Source organism: Mirounga leonina, unplaced genomic scaffold, assembly GCF_011800145.1.
Source record: "Mirounga leonina isolate KUSES-001 unplaced genomic scaffold, KU_Mleo_1.0 Mir_165, whole genome shotgun sequence".
NCBI classification, from domain to species: Eukaryota; Metazoa; Chordata; class Mammalia; order Carnivora; family Phocidae; genus Mirounga; species Mirounga leonina.
The window spans coordinates 20,637,978-20,663,723 of record NW_023270415.1 but is presented as its reverse complement, the minus strand read 5'-3'; the positions used below and the strand labels follow the sequence as shown (position 1 = coordinate 20,663,723).

The window sequence follows — 25,746 nt, the reverse complement described above, 5'->3', positions numbered from 1 at the left end:
AAAAAAAAAAGAAGAAGAAGAAGAGGGTAGCGGGAGGGGAAGAGTGAAGCGGGGGAAATCAGAGGGGTAGACGAACCATGAGAGACGGTGGACTCTGAAAAACAAACGGGGTTCTAGAGGGGAGGGGGGTGGGAGGATGGGTTAGCCTGGTGGTGGGTATTGAGGAGGGCACATTCTGCATGGAGCACTGGGTGTTGTGCACAAACAACGAATCATGGAACACTTCATCTAAAACTAATGATGTAATGTATGGGGATTAACATAAGAATAAAAAAAAAAAAGAAACAGATCCAAGAGATGTTGTCATGCATCAGAAGATAATGAGTTGACTAATAATACCTCAACGTTTTCAGCACAGGAAGAAAACTGGAAAAGTAATGGTTTCACTGTCACTCAAGGAATAACTAAAAAGACAGATGCCCTGTAGAAGATTAAGGAAGTCCATTTCAGAAATATGTTTTATATTTATTGATCAGATGGGGGAAACATCCTGGAGATGGAGATAAATAGATGGATACATGGGAGTGGGGAGAGAGTGAAAGGTAGATGGTCGCGTCTATTCACTTACTCCTCTCTCCTCTTTACACCTCTGCAGTGCTTACTTAGTGTAGTATCTTGAATTTTGGGAAAACTCAGCAAACACTACTGATGGATTTTCATTGCCTACTACGCTCTTTATTACAAAGAATGGGCTATCAATTTCCTTTATGAGCCTTAGCTGAACTCATATTAAAAAAAGCACTGGACGAACCATGAGAGACTATGGACTCTGAGAAACAAACTGAGGGTTTTAGAGGGGAGGGGTAGGGGGATGGGTTAGCCTGGTGATGGGTATTAAAGAGGGCACGTACTGCATGGAGCACTGGGTGTTATACACTCAAACGATGAATCATGGAACACTACATCAAAAGCTAATGATGTAATGTATGGTGATTAACATAACATAATAAAAAATTAAAAAAAAAAAAGGCACTGGAAACCATCCTCCAAGGTCCTGAATCACCTGCAATCTCCTGTTTACAGACTCATTCAGATTGCAAATATAGGATGGTAGATAGAAATCGGATCTAAGGTCAAATAATATACAAAGTGGTACCAAAACTTAGCCCAATTCATAATCTGGACTTGCCCAGCAAGGGCTCCCCTCCCATTCTAAATGTCACTCTTTTAATGAACTAGGCAGATTATGTTGAGGTCCTAAACAATCTGTCCAAATTCCAACCAGTCCCCAAATCAAAGGGATTGATGAGGACATTTGGTCCCCGGAGTCACCGTGACCACTGCAGCCCCAACATTAGGATTCGTAAAAGTGGGTATCTGGCCTGAAGTTTCTCAGTAAAGAATAGATTCTGAGACAATGTTCCTTCAACTTTAAACATCACTTGGAGAGCATGTTACATCAGAATTCTGGGCCCGCCCTGTGATGCTGATTTCAGAAGACTTGGGGAGGCACCAGAGAATTTGCACTTCCAACAAGCTCCCTGGTGAGGCCGCTTCTCCCTGTCCATGGACCACACTCGCGCTCAGAGAAGTAGTCCAGGTTGGACACAGAAGCAGGGAAGCCGAGAGCTGGACGAGACTTTAGCAGGTGCCTCTAGGCGGCTCAGCCCACTCCCGAGGCTGTAAGATATGGCAGACCGGAATCGGAAACATCCATGTCATGCTTACTGTCAGCCAGGTTCTCTTCTGAGCCCTTCACACTCATCAACTCATTTAATCCTGACGATAAGCCTTCATAGCAGGTGCTCTTATCTATTATTCCCATATAAGTATCACAGATGATAAAACTGAGGGGCAGAAGGGCTAAATAACATTCCGAGGGCCACACATGGCCTAGGTCGCCAAGCCCAGAAGCAAATGCAGGCAATCTGCTCCACAGACGGTGTTCTTAAGCTCCATCTAGGCTGAGTACCAGCTGTAACACTGACGTTTTCAAGACCGAGAAACAGAAAAGGTGTCTGCTCATAGTCAAGATATGTCTCACTTTCCGCAGACTGATATTTCACCCAGCCTCTTAAAGGAGACACTGACACACACGAATGCCGGCCTCCCACGCACTTTCCCCCCAAGGGCTGAAGGATCCCAGGAGCTCAGGCCCAGTGAGGGCTGAGATGTGTCTGACTTCATCGCTGGCGTGAAATGCCGCCTCTGGTCTTGGTGGGTTCTCTGCAGGTGATGGAGCGCAGGAACCCTCCCTCTTCCCTCTGAGTTAGTATGCAATGGAAGGAAAGCACGAAGCACCTTCTTTTTCATGGCGGTGCGATGATTAATGTCGGGCAGCAACACTACCTCGCACCGCCTCCCTCACTGAGGGAGACTGCACCACTGACTTTTCCTTGGGAAACTCTCCCAAAAGCTGGTCTGTAATGAAACTCATCATTCCGCACTTACAGCTGTTGAGATGAATGAATGGGACGATGTCCTGCCTCGCTGTTGGAAGAGCTCAGTTTTGTCTTAAGCTGCAACTGCTCACCTCTCTGAGGTTCAGGCCTTTGGTGCCTAAAACTCCAATCGTGCTGATTCTCAGTTATTAGAACAATTATTTCATAGGAATGAGAAGGAGCTTAAGGCCGAAGACTCGTAACAAGATTCACAAGGCAGGGCTTAGGAGGGTAAGAAGGAGAAGAGAGAGCCCTGAACTTGAACTGGAGGGAAAACATCTGGATTTGGTCACAGATCAGCTCGAGCAAGTCACCTACTCTTTTTTGGTCTGAATGTCTCATCTGTAAAGTGGAGCTAAGAATCATTCCCCAACTAGATCACAGGGTTGTTGAGGAGCAAATGGCCCGACACTCGCTGTTAGAGCACTTCACACAAGGAGTGTTGTCAGGGGCACTGGAGTTTCACTGTGCGCTCACCTCAACCCACCGTGTTAATTTTCTCCTGTCTTTTTCATCCCCATGTCCATAAGCTACATCTGAATTCCAAAAGCAGGGGTAAGAGTAAACAGGTTGCCATAGACTGAATACTAGTGTCCCCCGCCCCTTGCCCCCCCGCCCCCGCAAATACATATGTTGAAACCTAACCACCAGGACGATGGTATTAGGAGGTGGGGCCTCTGGGAGGCGATTAGCTCATGAAGGTGGAGCCCTCATGAATGGGATTAATGCCCTTATATGAGAGACCCCACTAGGCTTCCTTGCCCCTTCTGCCATGTGAGGATACATAATAAGACAGCCATCTGTAAGCTAGAAAGTGGGCTCGCACCAGACACTGAATCTGCTGGCTCCTTGATAGTGGACTTCCCAGCCAACAGAACTGTGGGAAATAAATGGCTGGTGTTTATAAGCCACTAAACCATCCATTTTGTGATAGTCTGTTCACAACTAAGACAGAGGTCAGCGATCATTTCTATGTTTTGAGACTTAAAATGTTAATGCTGGCTTATAGTTAAAAATATCAATTCTCTTCCACCCCACATACACTGTCCCCCTACCTCCCCTTGCGCAAGAAGCCTGACTTCGTTATCACTTAAAATTGTCCTTGGAGGTGGAAGCCTGACGAGGTTGCTATGAAGTGAATGTCACTGGGTCCAGGAGCTGGTGTGGGGGCACTGCTGACTGGCCTGGCTTGAGGACAGAGAAGGTCCAGGCCACAGCTGAGTCCCAGGTCTGCCAAGAAAAGCTGTCCCAGTGCCAGAGCTCCAGGTGGGGACTAGGGATGTCTGCATTCTTCCTGCAGGGGTGGGGATGCTTTAACAGCAATCAGCTACAGACGAGGCTACTGCTGGGTCAGCAGCGACTGGGAGGGGAGAAATGGCACCCTTCAGGAGTCCTGCAAGATCCACCACGTTTGCACTTTCAGTGGAATTAAAAAAAAAAAAAAATCCAGGCTCCAGGAACAGTACTTTGGATGGAGTATGGGATAGGTTACTGGGACCGGATGGGACCATGGCCAGGAATTTAAATCATTCTACACACTCCAACTCATTTATTCTCACATCATCTGTGTGAAAAAGGTCAGCAGAGAGAAAATGTCCAACTTCTCTGAATGACTTTTCCAAAATTACACAGAGAGCTTGAATTACTTCATTTACATGTCAAACTTTACAACAAAACTTTATCTTTCTTGATTCAAGTGTCTTAGTGTTTGATTTATTCAATGTTTTGTACTATGAAACATTAAAGTTTTCATCAAGCCTGCTTATCACGGTCTGGAAAACTCACAAACCCAGAAATTCAATAATAAATATTGCCATCGTCATCCCTTAAGGAAACTCCAGGCATGTGGGGCTCAAATACACCTAGCTTCCTAGAGAGACACACCTCCTTGCGGACTGCAATGGTTCATGCTTTGATGAACAATAATGACAAGCAAGCACAACTCTTAATTAATTGTGCAGTGTTGTTTCTAGATGTCATCATTTTATGATGAGCTATGGTTAACGCTTTAAATATATAAATGGTCTGTACTAAATACCTCCAGATTCCATTGCTATTTTCTCACACCAACAGTTATTTTTATAGTAAAGTATGAAACCTTAAACAGTGATAATTCCAATATTAAAAAAGGCTATATTGATCGGTTCAATATTTTAATTCTGAAAGCATAAGAAAAAAGTAACATGATAAAAGAGTACACCTTTTTCTACCAAAACCATGGGATGGGTGGAAAAAACCCCAGATATTTCAGTGAAAACCAAAGGGAAGAAACAAGATTGGGGAAGAAAGGACTAAGAAGCAGAAAATAAATCTGTCTGGAGTGTCTCCAGGTCACTAACACTCATTACTCCCCCCCCACCCCACTACCCCGCCAAAGAGCAAAAGGCCATTAAAAGAGGAGACTAATTTCTTAGGGAAATGGACTGAAAATGTCTACAGGGTAGGATAGAGAGGTAGGCAAGTGAAGGTAGCCAGGTATAAGAAAAATCAGGGAGCTTTCATCTTTTCTGCTTTTCACATTTGGTAGAGATGTGGGTGTAGAGAGCTTTCTCTGACCATAAGAAAAACTGCAGTATGGACATGATGGTAAATGGCTCCATGACCTAAATGTTGGGGAGCAATGGAGAGTGGTGGGGGCCATGATGACCTGAGGACATGCTCCACCTAGTGGGGCAACTCTGACTCCTCTTCAAACATCTGCCTGATTGCTGTCTCATGGGAATGCAAGCTCTCATGCTTCTGGATTTTCCAGAAAGGTCAGAATCTGGATTTTTTTTTTCTTTAACATGAAATCATCTGATTTTTAAAATGTTACCTTAATTAAAAAAAATACACTGGTCAAGCAAACCACATCTGTGGGCTAGCTCAGGACTATAGATCCCAATTGTGACCTCTGATTTAAAAAAACAAAATATTTCCATGTATTTATGGTTTCTTAATTCCATGTATGATCTGAAAGAAGCAATGGGCCAGTGTTACTGAGATGTTAGCATCAGCCCAGTTTCCTAAGAATTTAACAAATGCCACATTGAGTCAGATCAGCTCCACAGTTTGTTCCTCAGAGTGGCACCAGGGACCCTTTTGGAAAGATTTAGAGCTTAATTTCTTTGACTCTAGTCTCAGAAAGTTCATGGAGTTCCACAAGCATTTTTTATTTTGTTCTTTTTGATTTATTTTGTTCTTATTGATTTATAATGCCTCAAGTACAGGAAAATACTAGAATAATGTGTCTCTTAGCTTTAACATTTTTATTATATATATATATATTTTTTTTCTTTAAAAAGGTTTTTTTACTGGATCTTTCTTTTTTTCTTTTTAAAAATTTATTTAAATTCAATTAATTAACATATAATGTATTATTAGTTTCAGAGGTAGAGGTCAGTGATTCATCAGTCTTATATAACACTCAGTGCTCATTACATCCCATGCCTTCCTTAATGTCCATCCCCCAGTTACTCCATTCCCCACCCCTCCAGCAGCCCTCAGTTTGTTTCCTATGATTAAGAGTCTCTTAATCCTATGAGAGTCCTATGGTTTGTCTCCCTCTCTGATTTCATTTTAATTTTTCCTCTCTTCCCCTATGATCCTCTGTTTTGTTTCTTAAATTCCACATATGAGTGAGATCATATGATAATTGTCTTTCTCAGATTGACTTATTTCTTTTAGCATAATACCCTCTGGTCCCATCCACGTCATTGCAAATAGTAAGATTTCATTTTTTTGATGGCTGAGTAGTATTCTATTATATATACCTATCACATACTAGGTCACAAATCAGGTCTCAACCGGTACCAAAAGATTGGGATCATTCCCTGCATATTTTCAGACCACAGTGCTTTGAAACTTGAACTGAATCACAAGAGGAAATTTGGACATAACTCAAATACATGGAGGCTAAAGAGCATCCTTCTAAAGAATGAATGGGTCAACCAGGAAACTAAAGAAGAATTTAAAAAATTCATGGAAACAAATGAAAATGAAAACACAAATGTTCAAAACCTTTGGGATGCAGCAAAGGCGGTCCTAGCTTTAATATTTTTAAATGCTAAACTCTTAAATTTAAGCTTTTTAAAAAATTTAATATTTGATGATAATTGCTTCAGATGTCATTTTCAAACTTTAAGGCAAAATGTGGAAATATCATTGATATTCTTGGTTACTGCTCCTCCAGAGGAAATCATCATCCCAAAGTTCATGTTGATCATGTCCATGTGTGTTTTTCTAACTTAAAAGAAAGCGTAAATCTTCTACCTATTAATATAGTCTAAAAACCTGAACTACTTACAAGTACAGACACGACCTAAGCTACTTCTTAAGTTGTGCAAAAAGTAAATCCAGACATAAAGGGACCAGTGGTTAAGTTATTTCATCTTTCCACAGATTAACTTTTCTCCTGGGATAATGATCTTTGTCCTCTCCACCCAACTTGGGTGGGATGAAAACAAGCGTAATAATGAGAACGAGTGTTCTTTGGAAAAAGATAACATGCAAGGTTCTAGCACTTTTATTAATGAATTCCTTATGTGTCTTACTCCCTTCACAAAGTACTAGTTTATTTTATTTGTCCTCAGACAAAGTTGAGGGAGTGGCTACATTCCTACTGAGTAAGAGCTTTCTTTCCTAGTTTGATTTCATAAACTCCCATTACGACCCTTCTCAGCCTTTGTCTTCCCAGACAAAGAAGTAGAATGGTTTTCTTCTTTCCCCCAAAGAAAAGCATTCTATTACAATTTTTGTCATTGTTCTTCTAAACCTCTTCTAAGTCTGTTATATCTTTCTGGTGCTACAGTAACCAAAACTGCCTGCGGTATGACAGGTGCAAATAGTTCTGCGATTCTATCCTATTCAAGCATTTGCCAAGCATAATAACATGTAAGTAAACAAAACAAAACAAAACAAAGCAAAGCAAAACCCAACCTTATCAAAACCGCAATGAGCTCCCAGCTCATACCCATTAGGATGGGTATTATAAAAACAAAACGCCAGGAAAATAACACATGTTGGCAAGGATGTGGAGAAATTGGAGCCCTTGTGCACTGTTGGGGGGAATGTAAAATGGTGCAGTTGTTATGGAAAACAAGATGGAGGCCCCTCAAAAAATTAAAAATAGAGTTATCAAATGATCCAGCAAATCCATTTCTGGGCATTTATTCCAAAGCATCGAAAGCAGGGTCTTAAGGAAGTATTTAAATACCTATGGTCATAGTAGCATTACTTACATAGATTTATAATAATCAAAAAGTGGAAGCAACCCAAACTTATATTAACAGATGAATGGATAAACAAAATGTGGTATATACCTACAATGATTATTATTCAGCCTTCAAAAGGAAGGGAATTCTGATACATGCTACAGCATGGATGAGCCTTGGGGATGGGTATTAGGCTAAGTGAAACAAGTCAGTCACAAAAAGACAAATACTTTGTCTTTGCCGTAAGTGGTATAATTCCACTTATATGACGTACCTACAACAGTCAGATTCATAGAGGCAGTAGAATGATGGCTACCAGGGACTGGGGTTATGGAGAGTTATTGTTTAATGAATACAGAGTTTTAATTTTGTAAGATGAAGTGTTCTGGAAAACGGTTGTAAAACAAAGTGAATGTACTTAAAACTACTGACTTGCACACTTAAAAATGGTTTAAAGATGGTTAAAATAAAGAAACAAAAAAATACCCAACTAAAGTCTAGAGCAGTTTGGCTCAAGAAGGACTATGAGAACATTACAGAAGGCTAGGTAAAAGTCTCCATCAGACAGTGTCCACTACCAAGAGCACAATTGTTTGGGCAAAAGAAGGAGGTCTTTTCTGAAGTATTTACCCCATGGTTCACTGTGGTTCATCACTGTGTTCTGCCAATGAGATAATAAGACCCATCTTATGCTTCTATTCTCTCTCTTTCAGAACCTAGAACATTACTATGCATTTACGGTTTGCTTTTAGGAAGGCCTCAATAAATATGTGTTGGAGGACTGATGGAAAGCATCATGGTTAAATGTTAGCTGTGGAGACCTAGTCCTAACATGGGTCCTAGTTTCACCATTGACTAGTTCATCACCGCCTACATGACTTCTCTAAGCCTCATTTTACTTCTGTAGAAATTAAAGAGAGTAAGAGCATCTACTTCATAGAGTTATTGGGAAGATTAAATGAATAAATGCTTGGCATCGTGTCTGGCTAGAAAATCAAGGAAGGAGATAGGGGCAAATACATAGGAAACAACTGGGTTGATTGAACCTATGAGCTGTATCCATTATATCCACATGCTTCCCCTTAGTGATTGCTCAGGAAATATTTACCAGATAAATGAAGTAATTGTAGGGTGAAACTAAAAGATGAAATTTTGAATTCTGTTAAAAAAATTTGTCAAATGACTCCTTAATTTATTTTAAAGATGAGGGCTATATATTGAAGAGGTAGATTACCACAGATACCTGTATTCACTTCTGAGAATTTTGTTAGCTTTTTCAGGCCCCCATAGGTCCACTTCAAATTTATTTAGCATATACTATATTCCCATCATGGTCCCAGTATCAGGAATGCAACATAAATAAAACACTATCTTGCTCTCAGGTCAGTGGAAGAGACAAGTATGGAAGCACATGATGGATTAAGGGCCATGCTGGAGGCATGTCCAAAGTGGTAAAAAGGAAAGTTCTATCTACCCTGCTGGAGGGGAGAATGGTTTTGGTGAAGAAAGACCCCCCCGACCCCCCCAGGACAAGACATTTGAACTGGGCCATGAAGAATAGGTAGGGCTTCTCCAGGTGGAGAAAGGGGGAGGGGAAAGACAGAGGAGACAAGATGTACAAAGGCATGAAATATAGGTGAGGGAGATGAAACCACCAGACACCTTCAAGGAAGCGTGAGTCATTTATATGAAGCACTGAGCAAAAGTGGGGGAAAAGGGAATAACCTCATAGAAATAGGCAGGGGCCAGATGGCCCAGAGCTCATTTGCCTACGGAGGAGAGTTGCTTAATCCTCTTGCCAATGGGAAACCATAGAGTGTTTTAAGCAGAACAGACCTGATCAGACACTTGCATGATAACTCCAGTCATGGAGTGAAGAATAGGCAAGAGGCACCGAGACTATGGGGGACAGGTGGGTCAGTTGACTAATCAGTTAGAGAAAAACTAGAGACAAGAGAATGGTCTGGAGATCTTGGCTGTAATGAAAGGGACAGATACGAGAGATGTTAAGGAAGGTGAATTCAAATGTGTTCACCTCATTTTACTTGCTCCATAGATAAGCGCAAACTAAAGTACAAGCTACCTGCGTACTAAAGTTGTACCTCCAAGACCTTATCCGGGCATGTCGCCTGAAAATCAATACTCTTCTTTAAAAAGTAAAGGGAGAGACAGCAGACTCTGCAAATCAACTTCAACAATTATTACCTGCTGTTGGTTTTTAGTGCATGTGCTTCCAGCTAAACCCAAGGGGTTAACTTTGCTGGGATTCCATGACTCGGTTTCAAACTGGAAATTAAAGTCCCGTTCCATGGAGACCAGGTTCCAGCATGGAGGGTTTTATCCTCAAGAACCCTAGCCTTCGGAGCTCTGTAAGGAAGCCCAGCGTGCTCGGCCAGCACTAAGTCTAAAAGATACCAGGTTGAGTGCGATGGGTAAGCCCAGCTGAACGATTCCTGAGAGCCAGGAATTTGATTCTAGGAATGAAAACGAGTGCTGGTGACAATTTGTAAGGATGAGCTTTTCTATCTGTCCTAAGGTCCCGTGGAAGATCATAACAGCCAAGACCATAAGACCTGGGCCATTAAAGAAAGTGAGAAGATAAGAAATGGAATCAGATGGTACAGCAGCTCCGCTGAATTTGGCAGGCTTTCCAAGTGTTCTGGAATGAACCCACGTTAGCTAATTCTTCCAAGAAGCATCATCTCCAAGGTGGTAGTAATGAATTATCACCAGAAGATACATAGAATACTGTAACGTTCAATCACCTAACAATTATCACAAGCTGTGAATATTTCATTCACTTTAATAATAATAACTGTTATAAGAGAATAATAGTATCTATGTTCATATACACTGCATAGAATTACAGCTATAAGCTCATACTCTTGGAAACAATTTTGCCCAAATATTTAAAACATTTCTTGATCAAGAGTGTCCAAGGTGCACAATCGAATCCTTGACTTCTATAGTATTCATGCTTGCTCTTTTTCCTCTCTCCTGCTATTATTCTAGGACCCTCCCCAGACTGTTTCAAACACCTAAGACCAGAAAAGTAATGTTGAAATGAAAACCGAATGCCTTATAATCAATACAAGTTCATTTTATAAACTCAGGTTGCTGGTTAAGATCCTCCAGTTAAGGACCAACCCCCCAAATGTTCACTCAGTGTTACTGATCGTGCGGAAGGTCAGCAAATCATTTGAGCAAAAGAGACTAAGAAGTGAAAAACCCAGTGTCTCACCCAGCTCCACATCTTGATCATCAGTGAGCACAAGAATAATGTTGGGTCGGATGTTTTTTCGCTCCTGCTGAATCCGTCCTCTGAACCTCTGGGATCTGACAGTCGAACAGAGGCTCCCCAGCAGCTCCGTGCCCAGGACAGCCAGAACCAGAGCACAGCAAGAATACTTCATTGTGTTTGGTCCAATGTCGCGAGATCGACAGACTGTCTCAGCCTCCTGGTTTCTGCAGGTCTGGGCAGTCGGAGAAAAAGAGAGAGGGAGAGATGAAAATGACATCCAAACCCCAAACACAGTTGCAGAAAAAGGGCTACAACAAAGTGAGATCTGGCACGTGAACTGTTAGAGAGAGGGCTGCCTGCGAGTCAGACGTGGCCAAACCCTCCCAGGCGCTCGGGAGGTTTTTAAGCACCTGATTATTTTGCAAATTCACTTTTGCCCTTTCTTCTCATTCCAACCTTTCCTATTTCAAAATTCATTGCCAAAACAGAATTTCCAACACAGAGCTCAAATGTAAAAGCCTTCTGACAAGAGCTAATACCTTGAATTAGGTATCCTGGTTGAAGAATCAATTTCTGTACTCAGAGGTATTCAGAACATTGGCAGATGGGGTCCTAGAGGGGGAGAAGAAATACAAAGGAAACGTCAGTCAGGGTTTTGATACAGATTTTGGTCTGAAGTAGTCTCTCAAAACAGCATACACACACACACACACACACACACTCCGTATTCCAAAAGGGAGAAACAGGAGAAAACAATATTCAGAGCTGCTAACAAATGACTCAGAAAATATCTTCATTTCATAATCAGCTCCTTAAAGTGGTGACACGGTACCATCCTTGCTCACACTCTGCCAGTACTTGAAACATTCCCCAAAAAACTCATGCTTGACCAGGAGGCGCCCGCAGCACCTGCGAAACCACAGTGGGTTTGGGGAGTACTTGCATCTGGGAAGCAGCTGGCGCGAGGGGGCGCGCTGGGGGAGCATTGATTCACCTGCGTAGATACTGAGTACTTATCAAGCAGAATAAAATGCAACGCTGTCATTTGTCATCTGCATTATGTCACTCACTACCCTGCGGAGTTCTTTCTGCTGACAAAGACTTCATAGTAAGCGACTGGGAGGGCAACCTTTCCCAGCCCCCGAAAAGCTCCTAACTGTCCTCCATCAATCACCAGGGGAAGGGGTGCTTCCTCCGGGCGAGGCTTGTCCCTCTGTCCCGCCCGTGTCCTCAGCACGCCAGCGCCTAAGGGGACAGAGCCCTCCTTCAACTGTCAGCACCAGCCTCACTCTCGCCAAGACCTGGCGCGGTGCCGCCAGCGAGAGGTTTTGCCACAGCACATCTAAACCTGCAAAGCGAAATGATTGATTGGCTCTGAAGCTGGAGGGTAGAGGCTCCCTTTCTACGTTAAAAAATAAATAAATAAATCAGATCTGGAGGGGAGTGCTGCAAAGTCTTTGCAAATGTGCCCAAGAGGAGACTTCTGAAAGGGTTGGACGAATGCCCCTTTTCCTTTAGAGCACTAACCTGCTGAAAGCGTTTCTCTTGGACTTCTGATCGCAAAGGGCTCATTAAAAAAAAAATCTTTCTCTTGGATGTCATGAGGGAATGTCTGTATGGGAATTTAGGCCGCGCTAAAATTAGATAGCGGCCCACTTCGTCAGGCACTCTGTCCCCACACACCTGAGGGTCTGTATTTTGAATTGCAACAATAATCTGGCATCAGATAAATAAGCAGAATGAATCAAGTGGGAGAACTGCAAGTCAGAAGAAAAGGGACTCCATCGCTCATTTCCATGCCTTAAATTCTGGAGGGTGACATGGGGCAGTGGGAAAAGAAAGAAGACAGACTGTGGACTGTTTACTCCAGCCGCACACATTATTTTGTTTTACACAAACACACACACCCCTATTATTTTAAACTTTATGAGCTGTTTTGTAAACAGTTCTAATGCTTTTCACTCTGCAGCCTGTAATTACTTTGAGAGAGAGAGAGAGAGAAAGAGAGGGAGGGAGGGAGGGAGAGGAAGGGAGACGCACTCTGTAAGAAATAGATTTTAAACAAAAATCTAGTGCCGTAGGAAGGCAGAGCATCAAACCAACCACCTCCGATGGATCCTGTGGTTCTGCGAAGGTCAATATGCAAGGTTTGGGGGGCGGGTTGTTTTTTGGGGTTTTTTGGTAATAACCCAGGGTTATTTCGGTGATTGCTGTGCATGCTGAACACTGAAAGCCAGCAATTGTTCTGCGCTGACTGGTTTCTGTGCATTTGTTTCAAATCGTGAGAAAACTGATACGAGCAAGAAAGACAGGAGAAGGAAAGAAAGAGGTCAAACAATGGCTGTCTCCCGCAGAGCAGCATCAGGCTCAACAGTGACACGCAGACATTTCTCAGAAACGTGGTGCTTTCAGTAGCAAGAGTTTGCTCACCTCTCAAAGCCTGCAAGGGTGTGTGAAGAGGGAGTGAGCAGGAGTCTCTTGCGCCGGCTCTAGTCATGAGCCCGCTTCTCTGCTGACAGTAGAGACCCGGAAAGTTCAATCTCCCGGTGTCGTGCAAACAGTAGCCCCGGCAGTTTAAATAATCAGCCCCACACGAAACTGAAAAAAGTCTTCACAATTAAGATGCTGATAACATTCCCTGGAACCCAATCAACATTACTGGTTATTCTTTTCTTTATCTTATTTACTTTGTCTCTTCCTTTAGGAAAAAGAAAATTAGCCCTAATGGTACCTTGAGTAAACCACATTGAACTACATTGAAAAGCATTTCCTAATGAAGAAAAGGGAGAGCCAAGTAGATGCATTTTTCTTTTTTCCTCTAACGTGACCTTCCTTAGAGAGTTAAAGGTGCAGAAAAAGCCTACATTTTTTTTTTTTTTTCCTGCCACAGTTTATTATCGATTCAGGGAGTGCATATGTAAACGCGGAGAAATGGGATGGTGTAGAAAACCGGACTTTCAGACAGGTCTGACCAGCAGAAGTGCGCTATCTTTACCCCATCTCCCTTCACTAAGACACAAAACACACCACTCTGAAAAACCTGTACCCAGACAATTCCTTATTCAAAAATGACCTTTTAAAACCTGTCATCCTCTCACTGCCTGGTTTCCAGCTCCAGAAGGAAAAGAAGTAAGGAAGAAGACGAAAAAAAAATTGACAGACAAATACAGAACTTGACAAAGGAGACAAGGATGCAATGTTTGAATTGGATACTTTGTGGCGGACGACAAGTGTCCTTAGAGACTAACAATTTGTCTTGAGAAACAGCAGAAAATGGGAGAAATGGTAAAAGGGGGTTTTTCTCACACACGGAGAGTGAGCTCGAGGAACGGGGTTGTATTCATGAATCAGGACCAGAATACAAGTTGCCTTTTCTTCAAGTCTTCAAATGAAAACACTAATTGTAGCTATGGCCAGTTGATGTGGAAAGTTTTTAGGGCTTTGTTTAGGGCAGTCAAGCCAAACTATAAAAAAGTTTTTAGGGCTTTGTTTAGGGCAGTCAAGCCAAACTATAAATGTGACATTAAAAGTTTCAAGTCACATATAAAAGGAAAAAAACAGACCAGGGAGACTTCAAGCCAACTGGATGGAAAAGTCTAGCTCACATTTGCTCAATGAGCAACACCCCATATGAAATCAAGATGCTTTGTCCACTGCAGTGGTTCTCAAGGTGCAACCCAGGACTTTGGGGAGTCCATGAGGTCAGCACTGCTTTGATAAGAATACTGACACACTCACTTTTTTCACTTTGTTGACATTTGCACTGGTGGGTAAAATCACTTTTGTCCGAATAAAAGGAGCATCACATATAGTTCAAAAAAAAAAAAGCCAGTTTCATTCAAGATGAAACAGTAAGATGACTAATTGTATTAAATCCTGACCCTTGAACACACATCTTTTCTTTCTAATTTTGTTATATGAGAGAGGAGGTACATGTAGAGCTCTTTGTTGCCCACGGAGATCGGATGATAGTCGAGGAACAGCACTTATGTGACTGAGTCGCAAGCTCCACTAGACACTGCTTTTGGCTCATGGGACATTAGTTTTACTTGAATGAATTATTTGGACTTGGGTATTTGGCAGACATTTCTTAAGGGATAAATGAAATGAGATTGTCATTTCAAGGAAAACAGCTGACAATATTTGTTGTATTTGTTGCCAATGATAGAAATCTAGCTTCCAAGCTAAACTCAGAATTTTGGAAAACTTGTATCCGCCACCACGAACTTGACAGCTTCCCAATATGTAAAACCTTTCAATGACATTGATGTTGATATTAACAAATGTTATTCTTTATATTGAAAAATGAAATGTGTCCACATTTAGCATATTTGCATATTTCAGTGAACCAATATTTCTCAAATGACCAAATAAAATGCTACAGAATCATACATCAGCAAAAAAAATTTCAAAGTGCAAGATGACCATTGGATTTTAACAGAGTATGAAAGCTCATTGATGGGGTTTCAGATTACTTACAACAACTAATCTTTACGAAGTCACCGCTTGTCAAGTTTTGGCATAGTATCTAAGGAAATCTACAAGTGTTTGAAAAAACCATCAAAATACTTTTCCTTTTCCAACTACTTATCCATATGAGGCTGAATTTGATTACTTTATTTCAACCAAACAATATACTTCAACAGATTAAATACAGAAATAGAAGAATCCAGCTCTCTTCTATTCAGATAAATATGTGTAGAAATGTAAAATGATGGCGGGGCACCTGGGTGGCTTTAGTTGGTTAAGCATCTACCTTCAGCTCAGGTCATGATCCCGGGGTCCTGGGATGGAGCCCCGCATCGGGCACCTTGATCAGCTGAGAGCTTGCTTCTCCCTCTCCCTCTGTCCCTCCACCCCCTCCCCCCACTTGTGTGCTCTCTCTCTTTCTCTCTGTCAAATAAATAAATGAAATATTTTTTTTTAGATTTTATTATTATTTATTTATTTGACAGAGAGAGACACATCGAGACGGAACACAAGCAGGGGAAGTGGGAGAGGGAAAAGCAGGCTTCCCGCCGAGCAGGGAGCACGACGCAGAGCTCTATTCCAGGACCCCGGGATCATGACCTGAACCAAAGCAGATGCTTAACAACTGAGCCACACAGGGGCCCCTAAAATCTTTTTAAAAAATGTAAAACAATGCCACTTTAGTTACCAATACTTTTTTGGTTTGGAAAATATAGTTATTTTTCACAAAATATATCATTTAACATGTAATAGATTATTGTTATTTTCAAAAGAATTTAAAAATATTTTAAAAATCCCTCAGTTGTAATTTCTTTTTTTTTTTTTTAAGATTTTATTTATTTGAGAGAGAGTACTGGAGGGGAGAAGGGCAGAAGGACAAGCAGATACCTCGCTAAGCAGGGAGCCCCAAGCGGGGCTCAATACCAGGACCCCAAGACCATGACCTGAGCTGAAGTCAAAAGCTTGACCTATTGAGCCACCCAGGCGCCCTCCCCCCGTTGTAATTTCTAATTATCAGTAGCTATAATCTACATAAACAAAAGCTCTTGAGAGTCTTCAGAAATTTTAATAATATAAAAGGATCCTGAGCCCCAGAGGTTTGAGAATTGCTGGCCTAGCGTATACCCGGCACCATAGTTAAGCCCAGATTTTCACCTTTAAGGCTGTAGATCTGGCCCCATTCACAAACTTACTCACTTTTTTGTCCCTTAAAGCCCTGAAACTGTCCTAAGTTCTAAATGCCTAGTATACATAGAGGTCGTTGATGAGTGATGACACCTTGTGTTTTGTTTGTTTGTTTGCTTTTTAATCTGAGGATAACACAGAATTTTACAAATGCATGCCCACACATCTAAAGTATGTTAGAGACAGGATCAGAACAACCCACTCAGCACAGAAATAAACCTCTCAGGGATGGGGCAAAAGAAGTATTTCTAGTACAAAGCAATGCCACCCTATAGTTAAGGCAGAGACAAAAAAGGGACACCATAACCAATCAAAACAGCAGGAGACATCAGGCCAGCATTATGCAATTATTCAAAGCTGAATTCAGCCAGAACACACTTAGTTTATCCTAAGAGTGAAGTAAAACAGGATTATAGCAGTGAGAAGCTGATATCCACATCTGGCCCCCTCCACCCACGGCCAATCTACATACTCACATTTCTAAGGGTCTGTTTACATGGCCCCTTTCCCTTAATTTTGGCTTTCAAGTTTCCCATACATTACTTCCTTTCTTTAGGAGAAGTCTTCAGGGTATGTTATCTTCTTTATAATATATGGAAATCATGAAGGAGCTAATTTCTTTTAAAAACCCCATAGCTGGCAAAGTTCATCTACCGTTAATCCCCAGAAAGCATATTTCCTGATCTAATTTATTACAACTCCAAGGAGAGGAGATAGACAACAGTCTCCTTCTGGTGCAGTAACATTTTTATACACTTGTAATAATAAATCTCTTCCAACAACCAATGACAGCTGAAAAGCATGCATCTCTGACCTGGAGCACCTTTGGGGAAATACCAGGCTAAATGATGAAATCCTCCTCCCACAACATTTGCTTTCCTTGCCTTTCTTCCTTCCTACTGTTTTTCCCTCCAACATGTGAATCCTGAAATTGAAGGGAACCTTGAGAAGTCATCTATTCACAGAATTGTTAGCGTTGGTTGTCCCTGGGGTATGGTGAGGTAGAGGAACAGATTTTGGTTTTTCTTTCATTCACGTCTATATTGGATTTTTTTCAATGGTCTGTTGCATTATAAAAATAGAGATAAATAAAAGTTTTCTGCATTTTCCCTCTGTCTTCTCAGGAGGAAGAGAATAGATAGAAGGAGCAGTGATAAGCACGAAGTTGAGAGGTGATAGCAAGAAATGTACTTTTGAGACTCAGCCCCAGAAAGATAGGAAATAAAACCACATAAAAGTGAGCTTACCAAGGGCATTTTAGAGAATGCCAAAAGTCCAAGACGAAGATTTGTCCATCTTCTTTCAAACAGGAATTAGCAAAACAAAGGAAGACAAAGTGGTCTAAAATTATGAAAAGAATCAAAAGGATCTAATATTCTTGAAGCAGATGCTGCGAACTGTCTGAAGGGTCTAATAACGGTCATTAGTTGCAGTGCTGGTAGTGAGAACAAAGAGATTATTGGAGTTCTAGAAAAAAAGGAGCATTGGAAATTTCAGTTCAAATGGGCCTGGTGAAAGCAGTATCAGTAAAAAGAATTACAAATGTGGTCTTAGATATCTTAGCTAGGTCTTAAAGTATATGGTTTACTACATGAAATTATACTAAATTTGCCTTCAGTTTTATGTATTTATAGCTTATTTATTTCTTTATTTTTAAAGATTTTATTTATATTTGAGAGAGAGAGAGAGAAAGAAAGAGCAGGGGGAGGAGCAGAGGGAGAGGGAGATCATCCCCAGCAGACTCTGCTCTGAACGCAGAGCCCAACTTGGGGCTCGATCCCGAGACCCCGAAATCATGACCTGAGCAAAAACCAAGAGTCGGATGCTTAACCGACTGAGCCACCCAGGCGCCCCTATAGCTTATTTATATTTAAGTGTCTTGAGGTATTGCATTAGACAGCAGAAGCAGTTTGTTGCAATAAGAAACAAACCCCAACTATCAACGGCTTAACACAATAGAGGTATATTTGTCATTCATACTACAAATCACGCACAGGGTGGTGGCAGGGAGCTTTGCCCTGCCCAGTCATGCATGGACATAAGCTGGCAGGGCACTGTTGTCCTGTTGCTGCCCTGGACCAAGAGAGGCAGAAAACAAAACTGGAGAATCTTGCAGGAGAGCTTTTCATGGCTCCAACTTGGAAGTCACTCGGATCAGACCTAACATTTCATTGACGGTCATTGCCACACAGCTCCATCCGGCTGCGAGAGGGCTGAAAATTTGGTGGAGCAGACGAAGTGTTTGCTGAGCACTACTGTCTATGCCCCAAGCATCAGGTTCCATCAGCACCTTATGCATTTATTTTGTTTTCTCTCTCCAGACACACACACAGGTGTGTGCATGTGCGTACTTAAGATACACGTCTAAATATATTTAGACACATATTTCGAGTAATGAAGAAACATAGTCTTTGTAACTTAAAGTTCAACCATTCCTAGGTGCTAAAAATGTACCTTTTAACAGATTTATAGATTTCTGGGGGGACAGGTTTCGTTTTAGTTTGTTTCCCTGGTGTACATAATCTGCCATAATATGAATTTATTTTAAAGTTCCACAATTCTTGCAATACATTTAAGTTGAAGAAGATATATATTTTTAAAGATTTTATTTATTTATTTATTTGACAGAGAGAGAGAGACAGCACAAGCAGGGGGTCGGGCAGAGGGAGAGGAAGAAGAGGCTCCCTCGCTGAGGGAGCCAGATGTGGGACTCGAACCCAGCACCCCGGGATCATGACGTGAGCTGAAGGCAGATGCTTAAGAGATCTAGTCACCCAGGCACCCATGAAGAAAATATTTTTAAAAAACAAATTAGATGCTATATTTATACTTCAAAAGTGTTTCTCCAAATATTTTCTTGTAGTTAAAATCTATGTGAGGAAAGAGGAACACCTGATTTTACAATATTAATTAAGCCACAGTCAAAAGAGTTCCACTGGCCTACTTTCTATGCCGTCAAGCTCACCACCAATATAATGCTCTCTAACATTTTCTGAGGGTTTCGATATAGCAGAGTAGAGTTACAAGTTCCTTCTGAGGGATCCTGCTGGCCTCACACAGAGTGATGACCAAGAAAGGGAGTCTGGGAAACAGAGTGTGAAAGATTAATTCACATTTCAAAACAGTGCTAGTTCCTAAAGACTTAGGGGTAAATACGGAGAGTAACTGTCCCTCCCCCGCCCTCCCCTTCCCCACCAAATATATTACTTACAGGAGAACCTCTTAAAAAACCAGACATTCATATTTAAGTCAATTCCTTTGCTCACATTTTCAAGGAATCTATAAATTCAGATTAGTTCATGTATTGATATTTCAAAAATACTCCTTCACAAGTTGTATTGGGAAATACTATTTTGAGATTTCTTTGTATTACTGTCTAATGATGTAATTCCAAGACTTTTAATGACAAAATCATCTTCAACATGTGCTTTATGTGTACCTAAATCCTTACGCGATCCTTAAGTTGTCCTTTAGTTGTGCACTTACCTCCGAACACTAACAATCACAGCTGTGTATTTATCAGTTAAAAAAAGCAACTCTACTTAAGTTTCAAGGGAAATTCATGCCTTGAATGAATATTCTATTCATGAAAATACTATTACAGGAGAGCACACTGAATAACTAATAGGCCTGTCTAGGAAAATTAATATTAGTATTCTTAGCCATAATGCATGCATAAAGCATATGCTGAATGCAAATTGTCTATTCTTGTCGACATCCTTCAGATATATGGCATTCTTGTCCAATCAGATTCATCTACCTACCCTCAACTCGTTATCTGGACATAGAGATATTTATCAATGTCTTCAGGTTGATCAGCACGTGAAGAGATACAGGAGATTTTTAATTGACTAATAGGCCTTCTGTCTTAGTTTGTTGTCTGGACAGAAGCTGAGAAAAAATTGTAGCTAATAAAAACGAGTGTTTGGCTTTATTGTTACAAAAGAGTAAACTTTATGACATTTTAAGCTGAAGAATTTATAGAATGAAAATTTTGAGTCATATTATCACCTTAAACTATTATTTGTCATATTTGTAAGGGAATCATCCTGAAAAGGCTGAGATTAGGATCTCTGTCTGTGGATGTTTGGGGCAAATTTATGTTTTCACTAGAGGTTCTCTATAAACAGATGCTTACAGTTGGACAAGTCCTAGATTTCATCTAGATCCCAAATACTCAATGGTGTTCCACTTCCAGAATTTATTCTCTCACTAACTACTCTACTTTGTCTTAAACCTTCATTTCTCAGCACACACAAGAATAGTACTTGTCACACAAAGGAGCTGATATAATTAAATCAGATGATGTGCTCCACAAGTAAAATCAGCCATTCATGAAAGCTGGTCACCAGAGGCCATTTCAAACAATGCATATTTCAAAGTAATCTAAAGTAATCCCTTCTCTCTACTGATTTGGTTTCCATGAAGTCTTAAGCACATGTGTGCTGTGAAAAGGAGGCTTATTAAAACCTGATGTGATATTAGAGATTATAATGCAACTGATTTTGGGCTGGGCTGATTTTAATAAAGGACTCTTCAAAAAGAAAGCAATTTTCAATTTTATGTGTAAGCTTACTAAAAACATTCTGCATACAAAGGTAGATGGTGTTTACTTATTAATTAAGAAAAAATAAAGAATGGTCCCTGTTACCTGAACGGCGTTTATATTGATATATAAAGTTGGCATATAAAAGCGGAGGAGAATGTGGAAATTAAGAAACAACACAGAGGAGCATAGGGGAAGGGAAGGAAAAGTAAAACAAGGTGAAATCAAAGTGGGAGACAAACCAAAAGAGATTCTTAATCATAGGAAACAAACTGAGGGTTGCTGGAGGGGACGGGGGATGGGGTAACTGGGGGATGGGCATTAAGGAGGGCACGTGATGTGATGAGCACTGGGTGTTATACACAACCGATGAATCACTGAACTCTACCTCCGAAACTAATAATACACTATATGTTAACTGAATGTAAATAAAGTTAAATTTAAAAAAACGTGGAGGAGAAACTAAAAGTTTTCACTGATGGACAAAGAGGCAAAGCACAGCAAATATTTGCAAGTGCACAGTGAGGAGCTTGGATTATTTAGAAAATTCATTAAAAAGTTGCGAATCTCTAGTGTATCATTCTTCTGGTGATATGATTTGATCATGGTGAAACATGATCAAAATGTGTCCTAGAACAGCATTTGACACCTTAAAAATAATAGCTATCATCGTTAGTAGAACTGGATTCTTACAATTACTGAGTAACTGCCAAAGGCAATTACTCCAGGCCAGACCTGGAGGATCTCTGAGGATTTTATTTGCTTGTTTTTCCTGATCCTTTTTCTATTTTCTAATTGTGCAGTTGACTCTTGAACGACATGGGTACGGACTGCATGGGTCCACTTATACATGGATTTTTAAAAAATAAATACAGTACTGTAAATATGTTCTTTTCCTTATGATTTTCTTAATAACATTTTCTTTTCTCTAGCCTACTTTATTGCAAGAATACAGTGTATAATACATATAACATAAAACGTATGCTTTAATCAACTATATTATCAGTAAGACTTCTGGTCAAAAGTAGGCTATTAGTAGTTACACTCAGATTTTTGACTGCGCAGGAGGTCGGCGGTTCCAACTCCTGTGTTGTTCAAGGGTCAACTGTATTTAGTTTCAATTATGGGTGAAAATATAAAGGATTAGATTTGATATGTTTCTAGTCCCTCCATTTCAGGATCTTCTGCATACAGCTCTAGATTCTTGCAAAGCACATAAAAGAAAACATGCAAATGCTCAAGAACTGGTTTATGAAGTTAGCAAAACCCAGCACCCTGACACGGAAAATGTGCTATTCCTCATTGGAACACTGCTTCACACACCCGATCGTATATGAGAAAGGAGATTAGCAGCTGTGCTTAATGGAGTTAATGTGCAGGACGAAATCTAGAAAATATATTGTAAAAATCTCTTAGCTTGAAGGTTATAGGCTGAATGTTTGTGTACTCGCCTCAAATTCATACGTTGAAATCCTAACCCCTAATGTGGTGATATCAGGAGGTGGGGCCTTTGGGAAGTATTTAGGTCATGAGGGAACCCTCCAATGGGATTGGTATCCTCATAAAAGGGATCCCAGAGAACTCTCCCACCCCCTTCCATGGGAGGACACTGGGGAGACGACTATCTGTGAACCAGGATGTAGGCTCTCACCAGACACCAAATCTGCCAAGCACCCTGATCTTGAACTTCTAGCTTCCAGAATTGTGAAAAATAAGTGTTTGTTATTTAACCCCCCCCAGGGTATGGTATTTTTTTTAAAGCAGCTCAGATAGACTAAGACAAAATGGATCTTAGAGCTCACCTACGTTAACTTTTAACTAATGAATAAGACTTCTCTAGAGCATCAATGAAAACATGCCCATCTGGGTAACACAGAACTCACTAGGCCATCTGTGTAGTTTAGGGTAGCATTTAAGCTTAGAAAATTCTCCCTTTTATTGAACAAAATCCCATCCTCCTCCCTTTTAAATGTTTATTCATGTTCTAGTCTACTAAGCCACACAAACTAATTCTATATTCTTCTTTATAACAAATGTTTTAATATTTGGAGATGGTTTCCATCTGACCTCTAAATATTCTCCTTTTAAAAAACATATTTGTGTGGTGGAGAGAGATGGGAGAGCTGTGGAAGGGGTTATTTTTGAATTTGGCCATTTCTTGGTTAATACTGGATCAAGAGATCCTATAAAGCTGTAGTTGTACAAATAAGAAGCCAGCATATTTAATGCCTTTCTGGCTCAAAGGAATTTTGACTGCTAGACTCCTAATCAATACTTTCCAAATTCACTAAGGAAATTTTCCGTATGTGCTACTACTTTCGTGCTTGGACTAAATTAAATTCGGAAATCTTCTAAAATTTGCATAATTAACTTGTTAATCAGTTTTATTGGAGAATAAAGTCAGACAAGAAAGATGAAGATCCAGGCTAAGAGTTAGAATCCAAGTACTGGATTTTTTTTCATCCCTTGACAATTTAGTCATTGATTTCTCTCCAGATTTTGATGAAGCATTCCTTCTAAGAAACATCTTCTTAGGGGACCTCTCTTACACTGTTGGTGGGAATGCAAACTGGTGCAGCCACTCCGGAAAACAGTATGGAGGTTCCTGAAAAAGTTAAAAATAGAACCACTCTACAATCCAGCAATTGCACTACTAGGTATTTACCCAAAGGATACAAAAATACAGATTGGAAGGGGTACATGCACCTCGATGTTTGTAACAGCATTATCAATGATAACCAAGCCATTGAAAGAGCCCAAATCCATAGACTGATGAATGGGTAAAGAAGGCGTGGTATATGTATACACAATGGAATATACTCAGCCATCTAAAAGAATGAAATCTTGCCATTTGCAACAACATGGATAGAGCTACAGAGTATTATGCTAAGCAAAATACGTCAGTCAGAGAAAGACAAATACCATATGATTTCACTCTTATGTGGAATTTAGGAAACAAACCAGATGAACACAAGGAAAGGGGGAAAAAAGAGAAGGAAGCAAACCGTAAGAGCCTCTTAATGATAAAGAACAAACTGAGGATTGATGCAGGGAGGTGGGTTGGGGATAGGCTAAATGGGTGATGGGTATTAAGCAGGGCACTTGTTATGATGGGCACTGGTTGTTATATGTAAGTGATGAATCACTAACTTCTACTTCTGAAACCAACATTACACTATATGTTAACTAACTAGAATTTAAATAAAAATCTGGAAGAAAAAAAAAACATCTTCTTTACCACACTTGGTTCCCAGTTTTAGAATAGCTGGATACTTTAAAAGAGCCATGCAACAGAAGAACAATTATTCTACCGTCACACAAGGGCCCCAAGCTCAAGTACTTAAATCACAAGGTAGAGCAGGGCTTCATCATAATCACCTGGAGGGCTTGCTAATTGTTCCAGCATTCCCAATACAGATATGGGGCCTACAAAGTTGCATTTTTAAGAAGTTCCTAGTGATGCAGATATGGATAGTACTGGTCCAGTAATGTAACCCATTACAACTAGCAAAAGGAAAGGTGCATGGAGCCAAGTCTGGGGAAGGTCTTTCAAGTCTTTTATTTTTTTTAATTTTTTTATTCTTATGTTAATCCCCATACATTACATCATTAGTTTTAGATGAAGTGTTCCATGATTCATTGTTTGTGCATAACACCCAGTGCTCCATGCAGAATGTGCCCTCCTCAATACCCACCACCAGGCTAACCCATCCTCCCACCCCCCTCCCCTCTAGAACCTTCAGTTTGTTTTTCAGAGTCCATCGTCTCTTATGGTTCGTCTACCCCTCCGATTTCCCCCGCTTCATTCTTCCCCTCCCGCTACCTTCTTCTTTTTTTTTTTTCTTAACATATATTGCATTATTTGTTTCAGAGTACAGATCTGAGATTCAACAGTCTTGCACAATTTACAGCGCTTACCAGAGCACATACCCTCCCCAGTGTCTATCACCCAGTCACCCCATCCCTCCCACCCCACCCCCCACTCCAGCAACCCTCAGTTTGTTTCCTGCAATTAAGAATTCCTCATATCAGTGAGATCATATGATACATGTCTTTCTCTGTTTGACTTATTTCACTCAACATAATACCCTCCAGTTCCATCAAGTCTTTTCATGAAGGTTGACCTCTCCAGCTTTTGCACTGGCTAAGGCAGCTGAGCATTCACCAGCCACCCAGGGCTACTGATACTGCCAATTATTGCACAGCTGATAGGACTCCTTTTTTATTTTTTATTTTTTTTAAGATTTTATTTATTTATTTGACAGAGAGAGACACAGCGAGAGAGGGAACACAAGCAGGGGGAGTGGGAGAGGGAGAAGCAGGCTTCCCGCTGAGCAGGGAGCCCGATGTGGGGCTCAATCCCAGGACCCTGGGATCATGACCTGAGCTGAAGGCAGACACTTAACGACTGAGCCACCCAGGTGCCCCAGGACTCTTAAAAAAAGAAAAAAAAAGATTTAATTAATTAATTATTTTAGAGGGGGGAGCAAAGAGGGAGGAGCATTGGGAAGGAGAGGGAGAGAATCTCAAGCGGACTCGGCACCAGGGTGGAGCCCAACTTGGGGCTCGATCCCATGACCCTGAGATCATGGCCTGAGCTGAAACCAAGAGTCGGATGCCCCACTATCTGAGCCACCCAGGTTCCCCTGATAGGACTCTTTTGTAAGAGCACCTTTTGTGGAGTTGCGGAGAAGGCAAACATTCCACACGCTCAGACTTCAGCAGGCATGG

General features: G+C 40.9%; 1 protein-coding gene across 6 annotated transcripts in view; it reads right to left on the bottom strand.

Moving 5' to 3' along the window:
- The window catches only part of SULF1 (sulfatase 1), a 176,526-nt gene that overhangs the window by 69,602 nt on the left and 81,178 nt on the right, over nt 1-25,746 (bottom strand). For 4 of the 6 annotated variants that reach the window (XM_035011299.1, XM_035011298.1, XM_035011300.1 and 1 more), the window contains 2 exons: nt 11,354-11,426; nt 10,815-11,046 (listed from right to left, as the gene is read on the bottom strand). In XM_035011299.1, coding sequence (XP_034867190.1) covers nt 10,815-10,986 — 172 coding nt within the window. In that variant the 5' untranslated portion in view covers nt 10,987-11,046; nt 11,354-11,426. Of the gene's footprint in view, nt 1-10,814; nt 11,047-11,353; nt 11,646-25,746 lie in introns of those variants that run through there. The other 2 variants (XM_035011302.1, XM_035011304.1) reach the window with 2 other exon arrangements.